Source organism: Hydractinia symbiolongicarpus, chromosome 7 (assembly GCF_029227915.1).
Source record: "Hydractinia symbiolongicarpus strain clone_291-10 chromosome 7, HSymV2.1, whole genome shotgun sequence".
NCBI lineage: Eukaryota > Metazoa > Cnidaria > Hydrozoa > Anthoathecata > Hydractiniidae > Hydractinia > Hydractinia symbiolongicarpus.
Genome location: NC_079881.1, coordinates 19,657,663 through 19,683,319, shown reverse-complemented (window position 1 = coordinate 19,683,319; position 25,657 = coordinate 19,657,663). Strand labels below are relative to the sequence as shown.

Genomic DNA, 25,657 nt, shown 5'->3' with positions numbered 1-25,657 from the left:
GGTCCATGAATTGAGTGAAACAGAATTCCTTAATGATGGACAATATTCCAGGAATGTGGAATTTTTAGGACGAGAACAAGCCTAAAATAGGGCAAACTGGAAGTTTTTCTGAAATATAACTTAAAAGCGAAACGCTGATTTGAATATTAATTCCGCTAACACTAGGGCAAACTCGTCCTAGGATTTTTGTAGTCCCTGAGCCGCTATTCATTTAAAAGGCAAAACGCCCTGTGAACGAGGTTGACTCCAGGTGTACTACTGTCAGCTACCACAAAAAAAATTGTAATGTACGGGTGCTTTGTTCTTAAGGTTTTCTGCTCCGCAGAGTTTCCGAACTTAAAAGCAAAAAAATGCGTTTTAAGAATACATTTATGTGGGATTTACTCCGAAGTATTTAATTTTTATGTATGGAAGCAGGAGAGCGAGTTAAACAATCTCGTCCCCAGAGCTTCTTTTTCCCTGGGAACGAGATTGCGAGTTAAACTATTTTCAGAATTATTTTTAACAAGTTAAGGTTTTATTCCCACATTTTTTATTCGTTGTTTATCCCTGGCAGGATAGAATAAGAAAAACAAAAAAGATATTTGAAGTTATTTTTACGGAAATTTTTCGGATTGAATAAGTCTTACAAATATATACCTAAAGAAGAAAAACAGTAATAAAAAAAACGAAACAACTAATATACATAAAAAGTGGAAAATAAACACGGCACATCACGAATTTACAGAATAACATGGCGTGGGTAGTAAATTACAGAACAGGATAACGTTCGCCATGCATGGCTACACCACGAGATTTACACACCTTCACAACACTGCGTAAGGAGGCGACCACCTGCCCCAACCGCTCTCACAAGTAAAGCATTGCGCCATTTTAACTTTTGGAGCAACACAATAAAAATAACACAAAAGTAATCTTTTGGGGAGTTTTAATAAATTGGTGGATAGATAATAGAAAAAGACATCATCATTAAAAGTTGATTTTGAAGTATCTTATATCTACTTCCACCACCCTGCAAAACAAAAAATAAGTAGAATAAAACATCCACAATGAAGCGCTGTGTCACGACAAGACGCTTTGAGAAAAACCTCAACACCGGAACCATGCGTCGTTACCAGGCTCCAAAAGATACTTTATTCTATTAATATTCACCACAACCTAACCTATACAATAAACTCAAGTCCAATCAAAAAGATATCCGTCAGAACCACGTTTAGTTTTACTGCGGCGAAATTGTTATCTGGCGTTCACCTTTTTATGCAAAGGACACACAAACTAGTGTATTAAGGGGTACTTTCGTCACCGGAGTACAGGTAGCCAGACCAACCACGGCTTAATAAGTTTCCTTTAAAGTATACAGAAGATAATACGTGAAAATATCTTTTATATTTTTTTAGTGTATAAAAATTTCTTATAATTAAGGTTATAAAAATCTTAACTCAACATCGCGCACGTTATAAATCTTCTGCTACCTATTTTTCGAATTCTCGTTTTTTAAAATAAGTTCCACATCGCTGGACTTCTCTACTTTCCTTACAGCGTTTTTACGGTTAGAAATATCTAGCGAAAGTTCGTTAATTGCGTCATCGACAGCATTTTCGATATCTGTATCGTTGGGTTCGGTACTAAACAAGTTTTTTTCAACAGTATTTGGTTTCATACTAAACAAATCTTCATCTAATATTTCACCATCTTCGGGACTCCTGTCCGCTCTCTCTTCGTCTGTATTTTCAGGGTTCGTTTGCTCGTCATCAGCGAAGTTTAAGTCACCATACAACGCATCGTTGTCAAGGTCTCCAATGTCTTCATCGTAGTCCAGTTCCAGATCTTCTGCGTCACCTGTGGAACTCTTTTTTTTCACTTTACCGACGGGAGGTTCGTTCTCTGTTTTCTCTTTAGTTTTTTCACATTTCGCTTTTGAAGAGTCGTCATTTTTCTCGGTTTCTGTTTCAAGATCCGTAGCTGATTCTGTAAGAAAAAAAACTGTCCAGTTCAGATCTTAGAATGTGTTCCACCAAGAAAGTTTAACTCATAGAACCCCAAAAGACGTAGATATACGAAAAAGCAAAGCCTGAATACATACACAATGTATCAGCAAGAACCCTTGATCACTAACGCCATATCAAAGAGAATTGAGAGGCGTAACCACAGTTGGAAGGGCAAACGGAACAAATTTATGGACCTTTTTGAACAATTTTGGTCTCCTAGATTGACTAAAATGTACTTAATTGCTCCTTATCCAACCACTCCCCATTGACTACACCTATGGCACACACGACAAAAAATCGGCTTCAATGACAAGAAAATGCTTAGATGTCTAAGTGGTAATTCATGTCAAAGATATGATTTCGTGTCATTCTCTTCAGTGTTCATTGTTATTGAAGGTTTATCATTTACTTAAAATAAAACAATTGTAAGTTGGAAAGCTTGAATTTTATTTTGTTTGAAAGTAGTGGAACAGATTTCAGAGTTGGTTCAAGGGTAAATTTTCTTAGCACAGTGGAAAAATGTTTGTACCGAGGCACTGGAAGTAACTCCGAAAAGAAAAGAGTCTTTTTAAAGTTTGCTCAGGACTGTTTGAGAAGTTGCAAAATAACAGAGGTGAAAATAGATTATTATTAGTTTATTACGTACTTTCAGTTATCTCAGTTTTAGACTCCGTTTCTTCTTCTTCTTCTTCTTCTTCTTCTTTTTCTTCTTCATTTTGATCACTGCTTGATTTCACAGATTCGTCTTCAGATGAAGCGCTTTTGCTCTCCTTCGCATTGTCAGATTCTTCAGATTTTTGTTCACTTTCTTCTACCTGAAAACAACAGTATTCAAAAGATCGTTTGAATAAGGTTGTAAAAGCCAAGTTAATTTGTTTTTCACACATTCAAAATTTAAAATAGTACATGTAAGCTAGCAGGAATTTATAAGCTAAAGGTTCTATCAGATCTTCACACAAATATCTAGGATAAACAAGACATGTAATGCTGTTTCGCCTATGGTAAACTCGCTTAACACGTTTATGGTCTAGTCTCGTCATGTACCAAGACCCAATAACCTGGAGTTTCTGATAGATCTTTACAAATAACATCTGGGATAAACAAGTCATATTTTCTGCTGCCTTGCTAAGAACAGACATGTTCGACACGTCACTCCAAAGACACATGGACTAGCGTGCGTTTTTAATGGCATGTTTTATAGTCTAGTCTGTTTAATTAACAAGATCCAACAATATGCCGTTTCTAATAAATCTTAGCAAAAATGTTTGGGATAAACGAGGCAGATACTCTGCTGTCTTGCTTAACCCTCATTCACTTAACAAATGATTAATTTTACCTCTTCATCTTCCTCCTCAGTATCAGACTTTTTACTTTCACTTTCTTGTTCTTCTTCGCTCTCACTTTCACTCTTCTCCTTCTTTGTTTTTTTCTTCTTAGTCTTCTTCTTATGTTTTTTACTTTTCCTGTGCTTTTTATGTTTTCGTTTGTGTTTCCTTTTCTTCTTCTTTCTTTTACGCTCTTCTTCCTCGTCGTCATCTTCCGAAGAAGAGTCGTCGGAATCAGCTGACTCATTGTTTTCGTCGTCACTCTCCTCACTCTTCTAAGAAAAACAGAAATTGAAAAAAGCTTACGAAAAAGGTCCTGCAAAAAATTAACACGCTAGAATATCAAAATACTAGAAATTTCGCCTTTTTATGTTTAATTACAAAAAAACAAAAAACTTACTGAATACGACAAGGGAGAATTAAAAAGTCAAACAAAAAGAAATCTGGGAAACTATAGGAGAAAAAAAATCTTTTTAACTCTAATTTAGAAAGAAATACAGTAAAATCATTGATCAACGTGAATTGATCACGCATAAAAAACCATTACCTTTCTTCTCTTCTTCTTCTCCTTCTTCTTCTTAGATCGTTTCTTTTTCTTCTTTTCTTTCTCGCTTTCACTGCTCTCCTCCTCGCTTTTTTCACTCACATCGATTTTGATAACTTCTTTATGTCGTCGACTTTTCTTGCTCGACGTTTCGTCACTGTCGTCATCCTTGAGGTTTATTCGCTTTCTTTTCACCAACTCCTGTTTCTTCCTTCGAAACTTCTCCTCTTCTTTTTCACGCATCAGTTCTTCACGAAGTTCCCTTTCCCTCATCAGCTTCCTCTCCAACCGATCCTTCTCTCGCAGCGCTAACTTTTCTCGCTGCAAACTCTCTTGTTTCTCTTGTTCCAATATGGATACCTTTTTTCGTTCCTTTCTCTCTCGTTCGAGTTGGCGTTGTCTCTTGGCTTCCTTTCTTTCTTCCTCCTCGCGTAGCAGACGGCGTTCAGCTCGATCGCGATCTGTTGTCGTTTTTCGTTCTCGTTCTAAACTTTTCTCACGATGTCTCCGTTCGGAGCTGTCTTCGTGTTGCTTGTGTTTCCTCTTCTCTTGGCCGGTTTTTTCGACCGCCGACGACAAGGCCTTTTTTTTGTTTTCAATGCGAACAACACGATGATCACTCCGTCGAATATCTTCAGACGATTGACTTGTCGTAAATTCCTTCTCTTCTTCCGACACTGATGTCTTGATAACCCGACGTTTCTCCGTGATCATCTTTTTAATGCTAGTTACTTTAGATTTCAGGACGTCGTCCCCTTCGCCGTTTTCCACCTCTTTCTTCGCCGCGCGACGTGTTTCCACTTGTTTTAATCGCTGCTTACTCATTTCACTGATGCTCTTTAGTTTCGCATCACCTGGCTTATAAAAATGTTGGTCGGGTTTTTTACCCAACTTATCTTCCTTAGACCTTGACTTGCTGCGTTCCTCTGGATCATCCCTGCCTTCATCAGAATGCTCGGCAGTGTTTCGAAGTGAGTTTGCTTTGTCTTGTTTTACTCCTTTTTTTAACTTTGCAGCACGCTCCTTTAATTTTTTTTGCTTTAAAAGTAAATATTTTTCTCTCTTTTTCTTTGTTTCTTCATCCTCGCCTTCCAAGGACTCGGATAACATTTTTAACTTCTTAGCTTTTTCGATTATGGCACGCTTTTGAGCCTCTTTTCTAGATCGAAGTTCGGAAGCTTTTTTCTGAGGAGACACTAAAGCTTGAGATCGTCCTGACGTGCCGGCAACAGTTTTAGGAGTCACGTCTGTTTTAAAAAGAGTTTTCGCTTTTTTAACAGGCGTTGCGTTGTTTTCTTCGTGAGTGTTGCCTTCTGGTGACTTTTCGACGCCTTTTTTCTCTCCAGTCTCCCAACGACTATTTTCTGGTAAAGCGCTTTCGCTTGACGGTGTTTCCGTATTATCGGATTTTTTAGCATCGGCAGAAATACCAGAATCTGTCGCAGGGGTAATTTTTTCAATCGGAGTTTGCTCCGTGGGGACAATTTGTTCAGACAATGCTGGGCCACTAGATATTACAGTTTTTGACATAATTTCACCTTTTCGTTTTTTAACCTTTACTACACGTTTAACTATTTTCCTAACAATTTTTGTTCTCTTCTTCGGCTTGTTTTCGGTTGCCGTCGCATCGGTTTCTGGTTTAGGTTTATTCTCCTTTACCACGTCTGTTGTCTCTGTTTTGTTGTTCTCAGTGTCTTGAGTCGATGCAAGGACAACAGCACCGACTTCTTTCGAAGTTTCACTGGCATTAACCTCTGTTTTTACAGCAGGTTCGTTAGAAGCGTCTTTGTTCTCATTCGGTTCCGGCGAGACAGAACTGTTTCTTTCTACGGAAGCTGATTTTGTAGAGTTGGGTGTATTCTCCGTTTCCTTGCTGCGCTTATTTTTTCTTTTCGATTCTTTTCTAAGTTTGTGAAGTTCGTTATCAAAATCGTCATCGTATTCAAAATCGCTGCGTGATTTTTTTTTCGACTGCTTTCGCACTTTGCGCAGTTCTTCGTCAAACTCGAGCTCGTTGTCGAATTCGAATTCTTCCAGTTCCCGCTTAATATGTTTCGGTAAGTGACGCGACGATTTTTTCGACGAGTATTTTCGTTCGGAACGACTTTTACTTTTCGCCGACTCGCCTCGACTTTCTTGAGAAGAATCTCGATGTCTTTTTTTTTCCCTTTTCTTTTTTCTTTCCTGACTCGATTCATCTGCCGAGTGAGACATGCTCTTATCACGATGTCGTCTACGCTTCTCTCCCGTCGGACTTTTGCTGCGACTTCGATGACGTTCCCTGGAAGTTTCACGAACAGGAGGGGCAAGATGACGTCTAAAAATTTAAAATAATACAAATATAAAAACCACATCAAATATGAAGTAAAAACAACCATTAGATGTGCTTTAAGGATTCAAAAAATGTCAGGCTAATTAAGACCAGAGTTCCCACTCTTTTTTCAAAACAAAATTTGAGAAAAATTGAGGAGAAAAACTTGCACTTGTAAAAATGAAGGAACACGCAGACTGACATCTCAATGTTTTATTACAAAAGATAACTAAGAAACTTTGCTTCAAATACAAACACAAGTTGTTTGCAGGTTATAGCATCCACAAGTTGTGGTCATTCGAAAAAAATAATATAAAAAATAACCAAATATCAAAAAAATTTTGAGCTTTAAGAAGAAAACCTAAATTAAAAAAAAAAAAAAAAATAATGAGGAGAATCGAGGACATTACTGAGCACTTCTACACAACTGATCTGATATGTGTTTGTTTGTTTGTTTGTTTGCGTAAGCAACTTTTGTCGTCTATACGAAAAGCTTGATTTCCAATACAACAATATTAACACAATACAATAAAATTAAGTACACACGAGCAGACAAAATTGAATTGTAGCTAAAATCCTCACCGCTGTTTGAACTGATTCTGCCAGAGATAAAACTCATCTTCGGTCAACGGCATAGGTGACTCGACATCGCCTTTTTCTTTATCCTTCCTCGCAGGTCTACCATGCTGTTCCAATAGTTGTTTATTAAGATCGACTGGCACCACACTTCCATGAGGTATTCCTGAATGTGGCACCTGCGAAACTGCCAGTCGCGGACCAACTGGTACTGGGACCAGTCTTTTGACTAATGTCGCGCCACCAGGCATGTTGATACCGTACTGTATCGTTGGTCTACCGATAGAAACAATAAAATCAAATACAAAAATATTTGTTACAACTTGCTAGTGGAAAAATAAAAACAAAAAAGATGGGACCACGAGACCGACTTCAACGATACTGAACGTAAACTCTTTCACATTTTAAGTATGTCGATATACACACAAAACTCACCCAAGTAAAGCTGAAGACTGGAGAATTTGTTGTTGAGGTAGAAGATAGTTGGCTCTCATTGCATTATGATGTACACCTGTATACACCGCTAAAAATAAATAAATTAAAAGTCAATATTACTAGTTATTAGAAGTGTACACCTTCTTCTCCCCTCTGACAGACACACAGTAAATAGTTAGAGGGTTGAATATTTTTACAAGGAGAAGGGGGATTCTGAAAATAAATGGGCAATTCTTTTTTGGATAAGGAGGATGAAAAACTTAAGGGGTATTGCATGATAATTTTAATACAGCTTGATTTTATGTAAATCGAGTTTTTTTATTCTTCATAATTACGTTTTGTTTTAATACCATCAATGCTTGATATCAAGTGCCACAGGCTATTATTTAAAATGTTGACTTTTAATGTTGGCGCTTATTTATTTTTAAGCGGTCGTTGAATTATAAAAAAGAACATATATATGTAACAGGTAATAGCATATCCCTGAGCGTAAATAATCACGGTTAAATTTCTTGACGTGAAATGAAATAACGAACTGCTTAAACGAAACATTATTTCATGAAATTTCATCCTGTTGATGACTTCAATAAGAAGGCTGTTTTTTGAGTAAAAGGTAGTTTTTTCTAATTTTAAAACTATTCCAATAAGAGGCTCTAGTCAATCCTCCTTCTGCATCATGCACGGGTTTGGAGATTGGGGAGAACAAAAAAAGGAAAAAAATTATTTTTAATAAAAGGTACGCTGAATAAAAGAACAGGTGAATCTAAATGACCATTTTAGAGTGCAAAAGATATCCTACCAACACTATTAATTACTTTCAAATAAAACATAGCCTAATCTTGCTTGAGATTTAAAGTTTGTGTTTTAGCTGTCCTAACCATTGTGGTCATGCAAGAGATAATATTAAAAATTAATTTGTAAAACAGACCTGTTCCAGCAGCTGTGTGGAATGCTTGAGAGCCAGGTACAATACGTGGTTGAACTTGCCCTGCTATAATAGCTTGACTTGCACTTAAAATCTGCGGTTGTACTACCATACCTTGGTTGACCATACCTGCCTGAATATAAGAAGAAAGGAAAGGTGTAAAAAATGACAAACACACTATTGCTTGCTTTAATCAACAGGAAAACATTGTTTCAAAGTGTCAGAGATTGACTTGCAATTCGTCAAAGTTAAGCTCGCTTCACATTATCTAAAGGAAAACGCTATATTCCTTAAGGTACTTACTTTTCCATCTTCAATGACTTGTTTCTTCGGCGAGTTCATCACAGCTAAATCTCCAACTTTAGGCGAAGGTACGCTCAATTGTGCAGTATCACTCGACTGTGATGTTTCAGAATGTATGTCTGGAGGATTTTGAGCGCTCACAACATCAGCTTCAGTACTGGTGGCTGGCTGTGGCGATGGTTGATTCTCAATTGAATTGAGTGAGGAACCATTTGTAATACTATTACAAACAAACAAAAACAATTATGAACAATATAAAAGGCTCTTAGGACGACGTTCATGGCAAGGATTTATAAAAATTTTCTAGCGAAGGTAACATTTTTTATGTTTAAGAGATATTGCATTTCCACTAATCGTATATGATTTCCTGCCGAAAATCACCTAGGTTTCTGTGTTTCTAAGGGCATTTAATTTTCAGGAATGTTCACTTTTTCAGTGTTACTGGTTGGATTCATAGTAAGCTTGACCTGTGAGTGTATCTTAAAATTAGAATGTAGCAATGTCTACACATACAGTACAGTTGTTAAAATGACACTTGACACTTTGCACGTTTAATGGTCAGTATGTTCATTAGAAGTAAAGCAAAGATATTCTTCTATTTTTGCAGGAAATATAACTGCAATTAGCCAGACGGTCTAGAAATTTTCCAGGTTAATTAGTTATTGCTTTTCCCAATAAAGGAAACATATAAGTCATGGGTAAAGAAGTAAAAATGATTATCCTTATCTATAAAATGAAATTTAGGTTTTGTTTTGAAAGTTGTGTGATCCTACGTAGTACACCTGAAAACACACCTAAAACACTTGATATGTGCTTTTTGCTGTTGAAGTCCAAAAATAATTTATTCCAGCCTTTGTCAAAACTTCGATAGATTAATGCCAAATATTAAAGGAGATTTACTGAAATCATGTGGCTCGTTTTAACCCTATGTGAGCCCAGGGCAACCATCCCTTTACTACAGTCGAATTACAACATAAGTTGTGATCTACAGCTCTTGCAAATAAACAGGACGAGATGTCTAATAGGAATCATTGAAAAATACCCATATTTATACAGTGTAACGTTTAAATCTAAAATTTCAGAAAGCTTGGACCCTGCAAAAGAACTCATATTATTTTCCATTAAATGCACTGTTCTTAAATAATTCGATTCATTACCTAGTGGTTGACTGCTGTGTGTCCGGAGATGGTGGTACTGACTTCAAGTCTGACTTTTTCTGATTTCGGAAATTATTCACAGCCTAAAAAGAGATCATGAATTTTGAAAAAAATAAAATAACACTTTTAAGCTTTGGTTGACACTTTGTGTGGTTTATTTCATAAATTGCCTCATAACACGCACTTACAGTCCTAAGAGATTTGTTTGCAATAAGATTATCTGGAGACGTGGTTTCCCCACACAAGCAAGTTAAATCATGCTCAATTAAATAATTCCGGATACCTAAATGAAGAAAACAATTATTAATGAAATGTTATTTCATGGCTATAATAGGTAACACTTGTCTAACTGACATAATAGTACTTGTAGCACACGATTGAGATATTTCAGGCAATTTGATTAGCTCATTCATATGAAATGAATGCAACAAGTGCAATTTTAATCATTTTTTAGAATTCACAAAAATCTGCAAAAAGTGACATTTTTCACTGCTTGACTAAAGTAGGGCATACAAAGATTATATATTCATTTGCCAATTCAACATTAAATGTATAAACATATAGACGTCTATTTCTTGATACCAAAGTATTACTTAGCAATCCTTTTCAAATTTAAGATTGAAATATATTGGTTGGTATGATAACCACCAAAAACATACCCCTTACAAGCATATATTCCTTTATTCTTTACTTACTGGAACAAAAAAATTAACTGGTGTTCCACATCTTTTAAATAGTCTTACACTAAATTATAGCGCAATCTTTCATAGCCGAAATAACCTCTTAGATGCACCATTATGATAAAAAATCACCACGTACATGACACATCTAATTTTACATGTAATTACACAATTATCTACCAAGTATGTAATACTAACTCACACTCATCACAATAACTTTCACCACAACATGGCGTGACAACCACATCATTAAACAGCTTCTTACAATGTGGACATTGTAACTCTGCTGGTACTTTAGTATGGTCAACAACATCACTGCCAACAGCAGGTGAAAACCGACTTCCCTCCCTTTGCATTCCACGTAGGTTCATTATAAACTCATCTCTGTAAAACAAATAAATAAATAAATAGTCATGGATACAAGCTGTCAAATCCAACCTTAGCTATGGCGAATCCATTTGGATTCTCACAACTACCACTTCGTGAATCCACTGAATCTAGTTGGATTCTTGTGATTCTTACCTCTCGCGAATCCAATTTAGATTCGCATAAATTCAATACAGTTTCTTTCTCTACTATTATTATGATATGAACACTTTATTTTCTTTTATGTGAATTGAAGATCATCATCACGATTGGCTGGCCGAAACTAGCCCTTAAGAAATGCGCCATTTTGATATTTTGTGCTTTAAGATTAAAGGGAAAGTACTGAATCCACGTGGGGGAGCTATACCTTATGGAAATACCCTACGGGGAATACGGGGTCCTGGGAGAGACATAGTAAACATATCATCGAGGCAAGACGTCGTTCATTTAATCACATACAAAAAGAAAGAAGAAGTTGAAGTCAATAACCAGACTCGCCCAATAATTAGGTTTTCCGATGATCTGCGCGCAAGGGCTTAATGCTTGATGATCAATAATATTTCTGTAAAGTATTCCACTTCTATAAGGGGAAAAATAAAATGGTAACCATCAGCAGCGAATAGTGGACCTTGGTAGCGAACGAAGTGTTTTTTTTTATAGATTCACCAACATTGGAAGAGTACAAATAGAGTAGAAATATGGTGACTAATGTTATTAATTGGGCGAATGTGATTGGATTCGCGGTATCAGAGGTCACAAGATTCGACACGCCAATCAGATTCGCCGGTTTGTGTCGGATTTGACAGGCTGGGATAAATGTGAATACTGAAGTGTTAAACTAAAACCATGACCTACTGTTGTTTTATTCGTTGTATATTAAATTCCCGGGGTATTCCTGATGGTGCACGAACTGTTTTGTTGTTATAACGAGAATCCTGAAAAATATATATGCTATGCATTAACCAGAATACACATTACAGATTATTTTTTATCATCAATAAACCTACCCCTTGTGTTGGACATTGTCTCACGAAATGACCTTTTTGACCGCATCTACTACATATGTATGATGGCGGAGGCCTTTTTTGATATCTAACAAAAAAAATTTATTATAAAACATTATTCTAAAAGACACTTAATGCCCCTAAATGAAGGCTTGCAGTAGTGCCAGCTGGGTGGTTAACAGTGATTTTTGAAAACAGGTTCTTCTCTGTAATAAGTTTTTCATCACCTTTAAAATATGGTTGAAACCGTCTAATGGTCAATGCTCTGTAGCCAGGATGCTGCAAAGTCTCTACTTATGTACATATGTTGGCCAGACATAAATCAGTTAAAGTTTTCAAGTCACGTTTTCTAGCACACCCACACAATGAAATAAATCATGTAAGGTCCCACTAAGGCCCAGAGGGAAAAGGCTATGTTGACATCAGCAACAATTAGCACATTTTAAGAGTTTTTATTTAACTAAATAACGTAAGACACTCTGAACATTGACAAGTTAACTTTGATTAGTTAAAAATGTGTGAATCTGATATAGAATTTGTCATGCTGTTCCATAGTAGCGAACCTCAAAATTAGCTGTCTTGTCTTGACATATTTTAACCATTTTTTTAATTTCTACTCTTTTCTTACTTCTGCATTCTTTAAATCTCTCAAGGTAAAATTTATAAATAATCTTATGGTGGACCTGAACCATAATAATCAGGTCTATTTAATTTTGACTTTCTGAATTTTAAAACTAATGGATTTCACTAGTCACAAAAATAATCTAGGATTTTTTTCAGGTCATCTTTAATCATTGTTTGGTAAAATATTGCTGGTCTTAATATTTTTACCCTAGACCAAAATTTAGAGAGGGATTCTTAAGGGACGGAACATAAAAAAGATTAAAACGATTATAGATTTTTTAAAAATTTGCAGATTTAAAAAGCCATTTTTTATAGTCTATAACATAAGAAAATAATTTTTCCTGTTCCCTTTAAAGCCAGCCAGTTTTTTAAGCAAAACCTGTTCATGTATATCAAGTTAAAAGTTGTTAATAAAACTTACAAGGAGGGATCATATCCTTCACTGGATTGTTTCATCATTGCCTTAATCTTATCTGCTTCTGATGCTTTGGCATTCACCAAATTTGCAGTCTAAACAAACAAAATATAAATCCATAAATATAATTTTGGCCAGGAGCGTTAATAATTAAAAAAGTGTGTGAATTGCTTCTAAGAAGAGTTGCTTATTCCGGATGGGCAGATAAGGAATACTGATTTGCCACTCTTCAATTTTTTCGCTCAGTAAAACAAACATAACTTAAAATGTTCTTTGTTGTTATACATGTAAATACTTTTAGAGAAAAGTTTATTTATATTAGTTATACTACAAATTATAATACAAATTTACAGTAAATAAACAATGTGCAAAAAATTAATTTTTATACAAAAACATAAATGTAGTTTCAGTTATGCTCAACGAATTCTAAAAAGTGCCTATCAAAGTAATTGGACTTAAACAGGTGTCCCCTTTAGCAATAAAAATATATTCGACTTGGTACTCTAAACAATTTAATGAAAAATTTCATCAAAAGGGGGGGGGCGCTTAAAGGAATTTATTAAAAGAAAGTGTAAAATTAAAAAGTTAATGACACATTTTTCTAAAACTTTGTCATTTTCATGGACACAATTTTGAGAAAAGGATAAATAAAAAGAAATGCAATATTAAAAAAAAAATTGTGGTATATGACATCCAAAATATGAATCAAAGTGCAAGCACATTATTTCTTTAAACTTTGAAAAATACATACTGTCGATAAATTCATAAAAGCCATTTCAGTCAGCTCTTCTTCTTCCTGGATAAGAAAAGAACCAATGTATTTCGTAAACTAACAATCACAGAAATGTTATGGAAATGATGTCTTCAATCAACTTAATTAAATTGTACGCAAACATTGTTAAAAAACCTGTGTTGGATTAGGACCTGTTTGTCAATGCATTTTTTTTACAAGACCAAAAATTAGTTCATTTGGTGTTTCTGAATCAGACTGTTACTCAGACTTTCTTGGACAGGAAATTCTATATATTCTTTAAAATTTAAATATTCCATGTTTTCGATTACATATAGTAGAGATTGCAAACAATCCTTTTGATTGTAGCTGCCAGAAAAACTAAATTTATAAAAATTTTAACAAGAGCTTATTTTGCAAAAACAATGTGTCAATTATTCAACACACATGTCCAGAGTTTTTCCATTCAGTGATTCGTTTAGGACAAACACAAATCAAATTTTCACAAGAGATGGATATAATTTGTCATAATTCATAGGAGGTTTTTTCTCTTGGTTACAGATCCATTATGTAATAAACACATCTTACTTGCCCAATGATAAAACATTAACTTGAGTGACCTTATCAATTTCAAAAAAAGTTTTTGTTTAATCTTAAAAGAAAAATCCTAAAGGGAAGACATTGTCTGCAAAAGAAAAAATTGTGCAAAAGTAAAGAATGTGCAATAGTAAACTCAAATGGCTATGGTTTTACTTAAATAAATTTTATACCAAATTTACCAGTAAATTTCGAACGGGCTAGAAATGAAATGAAATGCTGCAAATTTCCATCCTAGTTAAAAAAACTGCAAAAAATTTGTGAATCTAAAGTAAATTCGCAAATTTTCATTCCGTTGTTTTTTTTTAATCACGAATATCTTAATGCCTAATAAGCAATTTGCCCAACTTTTCTGATATTCCTAGCCCTGTTCAAACAACCCGTGCTTTTAGCTTGCTATTTTAATTTCCAGTTTGTAGCTTTTGAGAAATATCATGCAAAATGTTGGGAGCTAGCAACATTTAATCTAAAGTTGATGCATGGAGTTTTCCTTACAGATTTAGATCAACTCTTATGCTTAATTCACATCAGTGGCTTAAGACTTTGACATTAAAGCTCAGTAGTATGAATCATAATTTCTTATCTCAAACAAAAGAAATCAATGGATTAACAAAGCATTGAGGAACACAATATCTTTATATTTAGCTTATTGGTTAACTCACTAAGCAAAGAAAACCTGCAAGTTTATTAACATTAAGAACATGAGAGAAAATTATTTGTTTTTAATACACAATAGATAAAATATGACGTAATGTCCCTGTATACAATATATAAATATATATTGTATACAGGCACTTCTTTAACTTAAATATGATATATAAATCTTTTCTTTCTCTACTTTAAAAAGTCAGATGAACGTATACTTTTTTCGCTAATTTTTATGATTTTCGGTTTGATGGAAAAATAATGTTGCTCTGAAACTTACTGGTTGTAATAAGCATTAACTTACTGCAAATATCAACTTTTTAGCATGACAGGTGTCTGAAGAATTATCTTACTGAGCCATTTTAGGTGCACAAAGGTTTAAGCCACTGTTGTAAACACATCTGTTATCCTTGGCTAACCCCATTTACACACTCATAGACCAGCATTACTATGCTATAACTTATAATTTATCCTACTTGTTTAATTTAAAGATTTCTAAAATTGAGAACATTCATGCTAGAAGCATGCAGCCAAACAAAGATTTTAGCCTGCAGCAGCTCATTACATTGGCTGCAAACATTTCTGCCATACGGAACAAAAAAGTATAAAAATAAAGAACTCAAAATAATGCTTATATCAAAAAATTTTAAAATTGTGTTAAATGAAAAGGTATTCTTGCAATCATTAATTTACATGTCGACAATCTTTAATTCAGTAATCAATTCCACCAACCAACAAAACAAAAAGTACAATTTTACAAAATAGATTTCTTTTTAATCCAGACTGGAAGATATTTAAAATTTACAATTCACAATATTCATAAATATACTAAATATCATACAAATAAAACAATCAATGCAACTGCATCAAAATAACTTCTTATAGTGAAAGATACTTAGCCGTAGCCAAGACATTCAAAAATTTCGAATTCATCTTTAGTAACATAACTTGTGTTTTTTCTCTTTACAATAAAACATGAAAAGTATCAACCATGCTAAACATGTTGCACCTGACATGACTTGATGGAATAACGAGAAAAAACATGATCAACAAATCGAAAATAAAAAAGAAGGTGAAATAAAGAAATAATATATTTTGTATTTTTTCTCGCAAACTCGTTTTCATCTACCTTTGTCAGTCCACTTCCTTGGTCAGTACTAAATATAAACAAAAAAGAAGGTTCAAAATTCAGCAGAAAACAAAAAAATATACAGTATTTCCATCATTGTCTTAAATTTTATTTAACCAAAAAACATATTTTTTTACCAAAACAGAATATCTTAGGACACTAATGCAGCTACTCACTGAGAGTATTTACACTGTTTAATCAGTTTTGCATGTAAGCAGGTGGATGTTAAAATAAGCTGTTGCAAATACACATTTTACTGACACACAACAATGACAACATTTATCAACACCCTTGAACAATGTCTATTTACATATTTCTTAAGTTTTAGCAGTTGTTTCCTGCTCTGTAATCAAATATTGTTATTTGAAGTTTTGCAAAGTTTAAATTCAGGCATTTAAATTTTGCACGCCGATATTTATTTAATACACTCCTTACTAGTGACACCAACAAAAATTGTTTTCTATTCCTTGTTGATCTTGAATTATGCCGCCCAATATTGATTATCCACATATTTAAATTTATGATACTTTGGTTATTCGCCTTGTACCAACAAAATGAAAAATTTACTCACACTGCAGCCAATCTTTGAACTGGAACTCTCTTCACAATCACAGATGAATTTTTTGGAATCATTGCATCATCCTCTTTGTACACTGAAGAAAGCAAAATATAATTTTTACTCCATTTTACTCCATTGTATTTAATGTGAGTCAAATGTTCTACTAAAATTTTACATTACAATTACAATTCATATTAAAATATATATCTTAATAATTAAAAAAACGTATATTTTAAACAATGTTAAAATATTTTATTGCATTGCACTTTATTTTTGAGGCAAGAGAACATCAAAAATATCTAACGAAAATATTTTAATATAATGTAACCCAGAACTCCTATAAATATATTTTGTTTTATATCTAGTTCTTTTGAAATGTAATTTTAGGAATTGAAGTATCACGCTCCGACTTTCTCATTATCAATCCAAGCATCACATGTGAAGGAACTAAAAAAAAGCAAGTGCTTTAGAATATTATTACAAAATTTCAAGGTGGAAAATTCTTTATGACAACGTCATTTCATCATCACTATCATTCTTTGCCTAACGACCGTTTTCCATGCTAGCATGGATTGGACGGGGTATATTAATGACCCTCTTACAATCTGATCTGGACTGTGTTAGATCTAAATTAACTTAGTTTAACCAGATTTAAATTCTAACCAGATTTTTTATATTAGGAAAACATTGCAATGTAATCTTATTTGCCTGTCTGCTAAATTAACACTCGTATTGACATTAGAAATTGTGGAGTATCGACAAGAATTAGAAAGGCTTAATGCGTAACCAGCCTATGAATTCTGATTTAAATAGAATCGAATTAAACTTTATAAATCGAAAATCTAAGAATGCCACCTTAGGGCATGTAATTCTTTGTTAAATCACCTAACTAGTTGAATCACCACTCAATTTAGAAAAAAATTGCAACTACGAAAAATCTTGGTCAGCAATAAACAATCGGATCTTTATTAAAAGAATTTTTTTGGAAAAATTTGTTAACTTGAATTTTTTGCAAAATGCATGAAACGCTGAACTAAATAATGTATCAAATCATGTGGTTGTTATAACAAGTAAAGAATGTAATAGGGTTTGAAGATATTGTCGAAAATAAAAATAAAAAAATGTTAAGAAAATGCATAGGATCATTTGTTTTTGTTGTCAGAAGATATAAGAATTTAAAGGATTTTTGTTAACGTTATCAACCATGCTTTTGAGAATTGATCTAATTTAACCCAAGGTTGTCTATAGTTACCCATGCAAGTGCTGACAAGTTACTTCCATCCGTTTCTAAAATATTGGCCCCAGAGATAATGTACACTGCAATAATTTCACTATTTTTAACGACTGTAACATCAGAAATCTTAATACAAAAACATACAATTCTTTGGAGAAATAATCCACTGTCTGTCACAGTACATTATTTTAATTAAGATAAAGAAGATAACATTGTTATTACAGCTTTATTATTCCAGCAATCCCATCTTTTTAGTGCGATCACTATTGTTCTGTTACATTTCTGCAATTATGTTCATCACATATTCTGGTTTCAGTACAATAAAATTATGTTAATGTTAAACCATAAATTCTTACAACAGAAATTCAAAATGATCTTGTCAAACAATTCATTCTGACCAAGTATTTTAAAATAAAAATTTGCAAAACTTTGATGGCAAGAGATTAAAATAAGATTTCAAATATAAACAAAACTTTTTGCCACAAAGGGTACATCATTAGTAAATATCATGGAAAGTAAATGAATGGTAAAATTTGTATGGAGCACATTCCATACATGTAAAAAAAATAATACTTTATCACAAAAATCACAACAAAATGTATAGTTGTACATGTTTCATTGCAAAAAGCTTTACTTTCAGAAATATTTGTTAACAATTTTGTAAACAATCATACACAAAAATATTAGAAGGCCGTCCTTAATTGACTGCAACCCAAATCAACAATAATTTTTGGGCTAGTCAGTTGGAAAAACAATTTTTAGGATGGAAATGATTTGCGTCCTACAAGGCCAGTATGCACCCAAAATAAAACATAAAAAGAATAATTGAAGACTTAAAATCACATGCCGGCAATGTAATCTTATTTGCCTGTCTGCTAAATTAACACTCGTATTGACATTAGAAATTGTGGAGTATCGACAAGAATTAGAAAGGCTTAATGCGTAACCAGCCTATGAATTCTGATTTAAATAGAATCGAATTAAACTTTATAAATCGAAAATCTAAGAATGCCACCTTAGGGCATGTAATTCTTTGTTAAATCACCTAACTAGTTGAATCACCACTCAATTTAGAAAAAAATTGCAACTACGAAAAATCTTGGTCAGCAATAAACAATCGGATCTTTATTAAAAGAATTTTTTTGGAAAAATTTGTTAACTTGAATTTTTTGCAAAATGCATGAAACGCTGAACTAAATAATGTATCAAATCATGTGGTTGTTATAACAAGTAAAGAATGTAATAGGGTTTGAAGATATTGTCGAAAATAAAAATAAAAAAATGTTAAGAAAATGCATAGGATCATTTGTTTTTGTTGTCAGAAGATATAAGAATTTAAAGGATTTTTGTTAACGTTATCAACCATGCTTTTGAGAATTGATCTAATTTAACCCAAGGTTGTCTATAGTTACCCATGCAAGTGCTGACAAGTTACTTCCATCCGTTTCTAAAATATTGGCCCCAGAGATAATGTACACTGCAATAATTTCACTATTTTTAACGACTGTAACATCAGAAATCTTAATACAAAAACATACAATTCTTTGGAGAAATAATCCACTGTCTGTCACAGTACATTATTTTAATTAAGATAAAGAAGATAACATTGTTATTACAGCTTTATTATTCCAGCAATCCCATCTTTTTAGTGCGATCACTATTGTTCTGTTACATTTCTGCAATTATGTTCATCACATATTCTGGTTTCAGTACAATAAAATTATGTTAATGTTAAACCATAAATTCTTACAACAGAAATTCAAAATGATCTTGTCAAACAATTCATTCTGACCAAGTATTTTAAAATAAAAATTTGCAAAACTTTGATGGCAAGAGATTAAAATAAGATTTCAAATATAAACAAAACTTTTTGCCACAAAGGGTACATCATTAGTAAATATCATGGAAAGTAAATGAATGGTAAAATTTGTATGGAGCACATTCCATACATGTAAAAAAAATAATACTTTATCACAAAAATCACAACAAAATGTATAGTTGTACATGTTTCATTGCAAAAAGCTTTACTTTCAGAAATATTTGTTAACAATTTTGTAAACAATCATACACAAAAATATTAGAAGGCCGTCCTTAATTGACTGCAACCCAAATCAACAATAATTTTTGGGCTAGTCAGTTGGAAAAACAATTTTTAGGATGGAAATGATTTGCGTCCTACAAGGCCAGTATGCACCCAAAATAAAACATAAAAAGAATAATTGAAGACTTAAAATCACATGCCGGCACATCTTAAAGTAATTTTGAGCATATGTTTGTCACACGCCTAGCCTTTTCTGCAATGAGAAGATTGAAACATGGTACGTCATTTGCATGCTATCTTGCAAATGTTGGCATTCTCTCTGTGTCAACGTGACTCAGAAAGGATAAATCATTTCGGCCTCCATCAAATGTATTTTAAATTCGTTTTGCTTCATAGTCAAATTAAAATCATTTTGCCCCATTGCCAAAAGATACTCGTGCAAAATCTTTTACAAAAAATATATAATAACATCAGACAATGTTGGCCAAAACTTGCAAAAATAGTAGACCTTTTATAATGAGAACAGAGAAGAGGGTCTAAGTCCTGTCCAACAGATGAGTTAAGAACAGCAAAAATAGAAGGTGTGTTTGATATCATCATCATCATCATTCTCGGCTTAACGTCCGATTTCCATGCTAGCATAGGTTGGATGGGGTATATTAATGACCCTCATTCAATTTGATGTAGACTGTGTTAGGTCTAATCTCAACTTCCTCTGTATCAAGTCTGTCCTTATAACCTCCTGTCAAGTCTTTCTCAGTCCGCCTCTGGCCTTTGCCCCAGGAACTATTAAGTCTCTACACTTTCTTACCCAATTATCCTCCTCCATTCTTTCCAAGTGCCCCAGCGAATTCAGTCTTCTTATCTGGATAACATCTTTAATTCTACGGATACTTAGCCTGCTTCTTAGCTCATCTGAACTCTTTCTGTTTCTCAGACTGACGTTACACATCCACCTGACCATTCTCATATCATTCCTTTCTAAAGGGTCAAGATCTTCCTGCTTCACTGCCCATGTCTCACTACCGTGCAAAATAACACTTCTTACACAGGCCTCATACAACCTACCTTTTACCTCAATTGACAAGACTCTGCTAGTCAACAAAGGAAGAACTCCCTGAACTTTTTCCAAGCAGAACCTATCCTGCAAGTAACACTTCTTCCAACACCCCCTTTACTGCCGACATATCACAAAAGTAACAGAAGTTCTCGACTATCTCTAACGAGCCACTGTTGTACATCATTTATGCTGGAAATACTTCATTCTCTATAATCTCACCTTTGCAATGCTTACATACAAACTGAATGTCAGCTCTTAACCTTCCACCAATATAAAAATCTTTTGATAACATTTTTTTAATTGATGACTTTTGGCGTACATTGATTATCTAGTCTACGGAAAAGCTATCCAAAAAATTTACAGTTATGACGGGGTTAAAAATTATCATTATTTTGTTATTAAGTGTGAAAATGCCTGGCAACTTTCTGTTACAATTGAAAAATAAAATAGGCAAACTTGAAGAGAAATCTCAAATGATGACAAAACTTTTGAATATGAGCAGCTACCTTGCGCTTTAACTTTAACTTTTACTTATCTCCAAAAATTCTTTTTTATAATAGACACATGCAATAGCAAAATAAAAATTTTAAAATAAAAAATTCAAATGTTTCTAAAGAAATATTCCACTGTGTATTTTGCTTTAAATGTCACAACCTGTTGGTCCTAAAAAAATTGACCTGTTTTACAAAGTAAAATGTTAAATGTGTACCATAAACAACAACACAAAAAATCCAAACAAACAATTCAAATGAAAAATATTTATTATGGACAGATTAAAGTATTTTTAATGAAGAAAAAAGAAAAAAAAATGTAATTGATATAAAACCACTTGTCGTATATTTGTAAAAGAGATATTTAATAGCTGCTAACTTGCAAAATATTGAGAAAACTACACAGTATATTGACAGGGCTCTTATTTACTAAGCTCTAGAGTCTGATTATATGAGGCGAGTTGGTACGGTGTTGGCTGGCCACATGCTCAGCATGATAAAATCAAACAGGTCGGCATAGTAGCAGATCACTACTAAAAAATATTTGACATTATATCAGGTGAGTCAACCTGCCTAGGAGGGCTGGCTCATTTTTTCAACCCAGGACAGGTTGGTTAGGTGTGTTGACTCGGTTCATATAATATCACTTTGCCGAGGCAGGTGCGGGGTTAAAAAAGCAGAGCATGCGCATTTTGAGCCAAAACAGAAGAAAACAATAATGGCGAACGAAGCAGCGGACTAGAAGTTTTATTAGACTTCAGAACTTGTGGAGCAGCTTATAAATGCCCTAAATGATAATTTTGATTTAATTTCTCTTTAATTTAATTCCGCATTTTTTCCAACCCAGCAGCAGTGCAAGTCTTGTCCCAGGTTGACTTTTCCCATATAATATGCAATTTTTTTAAACAGCCCCGAGCCAACTCGGCTCATATAATCAGGCATCTAGATGTTAACACACAGAAGAAAATTCGTAAAAATTTAAGTAGTCTCTTGTCTGTTGTGCTGCTTTTCCTTGTGCAAAACTTTGTGAACATTTGCAACTTATCTATAAAAACCTGTAAAGGAGAACTAACGATTGATCAAAAGTTGATCGTTTATTATGGCAGTAACATTCTATTCGGTAAATCACTGAAAAATATGACAGAAATGTCAACAAATGCATACATAATGACAAACAAAATGTAAGCAACTTAAAAAATTATTGTCCACATTATATAAGTGCAAACATACCTTTTATACATATTAAAATGTAAGTTTCTTAAATTTGTTTCAAAAGATCAAACAATGACACAACACAAGGGTGTTTTAATTAAAAAAGAGAAAAAGTGCTCATAGTGATACAAAACAAAATTGTAAAGGCATTTTTTGTATTTTATGAAATCAGATTTATTTTGTTTTTTTTTATATCATTTTCAGAAGACATATTAAAATATTTTTTAGCCATAGCCTACAAAAAGCTCGTTGCACTGATGGACAGATTAACAAAATAAATCACCAAGATCGCAGTAAGAAGCTTTCGTAGAAACAAACTTGCTATGTAACTTTCTTCTGCCAAACACACAAGTTACTCAACCGCGATACTTTTCCTGCAAAACTTCAAAAATTAAGAGAAATGTGAAAATTTATTCTATAACAAAAAAAAAACACGTTGAAAACTTTTAGTCAAAATATAGTCCAATAATTATTGGTAAAATCACAAACCATGAAAATTTACTCTCAAAGTGCAAAAGTTTATTCTGGCAAAATATTTTTCTTTGATACTGTGAAAGTTTCTTCACTTGACACATTATATGATCAGGGTAAATCTATTTTTATATTTTATCCAAGCAAAATGTGGCAATATAACTGGGAAAATCATAAATCTGGCACTTCACAATAAACAAACAATATAACAGGGTGACCACTAATAAAATGAGAACAAAAGTAAGGATATTAAGGAGACTTAAGGAGACAAATTGACATTTTTTAAGGATATTTCGCTGCAAACGAGAATAAAAAGATAAAAAAATAAAGATAATTAAGGAAAAACCAATTTTAGTTCTCTATCTTTAATGGTACATACCATGTTCGATGACAAGAAAATTATACATATTATACAAAATATACATATAAATTATGCTTTGAAAGATAGGAAATATAGGATTTCAGGTAACAGAGAAATATGTCTTATTTTATTGGTGATGAAAAATCCATGAACACATTTCCAAAAAGGTTACGATCAGAAAAAATAAGAAATAAGGAGAAATTAAGGAGAATAGCTAAAATTTCAACTTTTTTAAGTATATTTAAATACTTTTAAAGAGATTTTCTTTTTCTAAGGTTATTTAAGGAATTTAAGGAGTGTAAAAAATGTATAAAATGGCCAAAATTGAATAAGAGTTCGAATTAGCGTTTTACATTTCACAATATGAGAATTAAATCACTGTCTTTGTGAATCATTCTACGAAAAAATGTAAAAAGTGTACATCATACTTTTATCAAGTGGCCTACAGTGTGCCAGCCCACAGCAATAAAGCGGTTTCTTATTTACAACCGACACATTTTTGCGAACTGACTTATTTTCTTTCAACTTTAATATTTTTTAAATTATATTACAATACTGTCTGTCATGAAAAATGGTACCACAAGTAGTGAGATGCACGCAATGTGGTATAAAAAGACTTTTCCTTGGGCCGCTGATTAGTATTTTGTAAAAAGTGTATGTGTGCGTACTTATTATGTAAATGGTAATTTTTGACAAGACGCACATTTTTTTTGTAAAGTAACAATTGCTGTTTAATAAACTAATGGCTTTAGGTGAATCACTTTTATATTTTTTGACCTTTGGAAATGTTTTTTCGTTTCTTTTTAATATGAAAACAAGCAAATGTTTAACTAATGAGAGTTTCTTATATTCGGAGGTCATTCTACTAGCAAAAGCTCCTTAGCAATTACTTAAATGTGAATGTAAGTCCATAAGAGGGATAATTTAAATAAGATTTTAAATCAAGGACACAACAAAAAAAATGCAATAATACCCTTTCGCCTTCTATTCATGATCTAAAACGTTGTTTTTTTTTCTTCTTTGAAACCATCATTTTTAAGTAGTCTTCAGATTAATCACGATAACCTACCTGATATTTTTTGCATTGATGTGAGGCATGCAAGAAGTTCTTAGATATATAAAATTAAGTGGTTAAAAGAGCTTTCTTAAAAATAATGTGGTTTGCGCTGTTATGGTGGCATTTAACAAAAATGTTATGCAATAAGTGCGGCTCCCCAAAGGCACTGTTAAGTAAGTTGCAAACCCATCTGTTCCAGGTAATAGTAAAAAAATAATAATAATAAAGTATAAAAAGTATCCATACCTAGCTTTAGTTGTTCATCTTTGATAGCCAGTTCACATGCATACATACTATACTTCACACGCAAAAGTAGGAGACATTTGTATATTATAGTAGAGTAGTTTCTAGTACAATTTCTAGTACAACTTCCACACCGAACTGTGTACCATATATGGGAATAAATATGGCAAATGGGGGCAAGAATAACATAAGTGACCCTTCATGAGACACTCAATGTCTTGCATATATTTTTCACAAATAAAAATTCTTATAAATATCAATTAAAAAGATAATTATTATGTACATTGATATAAATAAAAAATATTTATACAATAAAATTTACAAGTTAATGTACATTTCTAGGTAATGTATACACTATTTTACATATATAAGCACATCTTGGCAAATAACTAAGTCTACTAACAGAAATAAATTTGCTATAACACACGCTGGCTGTCTAATCAGCTTTTTACTACACACACGCAATACATGCAAAAACATAAAACCATGGTGGTGGCAAAAGAATCATGAGGACTAGGAAGTATGGTAAACAAGCTTTGCTTATCAATGACATAGTTGTTGCCAAGAAGTACTTTCATGTTTGAAATACTTCTTACCTTCTTTTGTCTGACCATTGGTAATTTCCAGGGTATAATCAGGGGACTTTAATATTTTCTTTTGAAGCATTATAGCTTCACGTAAGTCATTAAGTGATATCGTTTGCGTATCAAACGTAATTGTATCATACTCGGTGCTGCTTCGAAATTTGTAATGAATCGAAGACATCTTAGCTAAAGTTTATTTTTGGGGGTTTCGTTAGAAATTTCTTCGTTGTATTAGATCAGCTTCTTTTGCTTCCTTCTGTTCTTTCCATGGGTAGACGAAAATTCATCAGTACAGTTGATCGATTCTATATCTTTGTTTCTGAGAATAACTTCTCATAAAAACGTCCGTTTACTTCACTTCTCCATACTTCGGATTGGATATTTTCAAATGCAAAAAACCAGCCCAAAACTTCCTTTTTTGCAATAACGACGAAATAACAGCAAAATATTTATCTTCCTTCTTTAAAAATCTATACTATTCATAAAATATAGCTAGAAAATACGAAACTTCTAGCCAGCAAAAAGGAAAGTTTTCTACGCCTCTGTTTTTTTCTTTCTGATGTGTGGTAAAAAGAAGACAGAAAATCTAG

General features: G+C 33.1%; 1 protein-coding gene across 2 annotated transcripts; it reads right to left on the bottom strand.

Annotated features, from left to right (window-relative positions):
• Positions 1 to 583: 583 nt before the first annotated feature.
• On the bottom strand, positions 584 to 25,655 carry LOC130649359 (E3 ubiquitin-protein ligase RBBP6-like). 2 transcript variants are annotated; one of them, XM_057455622.1, is made up of 18 exons: positions 25,080 to 25,655; positions 16,326 to 16,407; positions 15,755 to 15,782; positions 13,405 to 13,449; positions 12,660 to 12,748; positions 11,618 to 11,702; positions 11,466 to 11,545; positions 10,447 to 10,628; positions 9,753 to 9,847; positions 9,565 to 9,647; positions 8,408 to 8,627; positions 8,108 to 8,237; positions 7,180 to 7,267; positions 6,751 to 7,020; positions 3,861 to 6,174; positions 3,325 to 3,588; positions 2,635 to 2,803; positions 584 to 1,968 (listed from the first exon to the last, which is right to left on the bottom strand). In XM_057455622.1, exons 1-18 carry the CDS (start codon positions 25,246 to 25,248, stop codon positions 1,469 to 1,471), a joined length of 4,893 nt encoding a protein of 1,630 aa, XP_057311605.1. In that variant the 5' UTR covers positions 25,249 to 25,655; the 3' UTR covers positions 584 to 1,468. The 2 variants fall into 2 exon arrangements, with proteins under 2 accessions (XP_057311605.1, XP_057311606.1); XM_057455623.1 differs by lacking the exons at positions 11,466 to 11,545; positions 12,660 to 12,748; positions 13,405 to 13,449; ... (1 more) ...; positions 16,326 to 16,407; positions 25,080 to 25,655 and having other exon boundaries at positions 11,618 to 11,701.
• Positions 25,656 to 25,657: the final 2 nt, after the last annotated feature.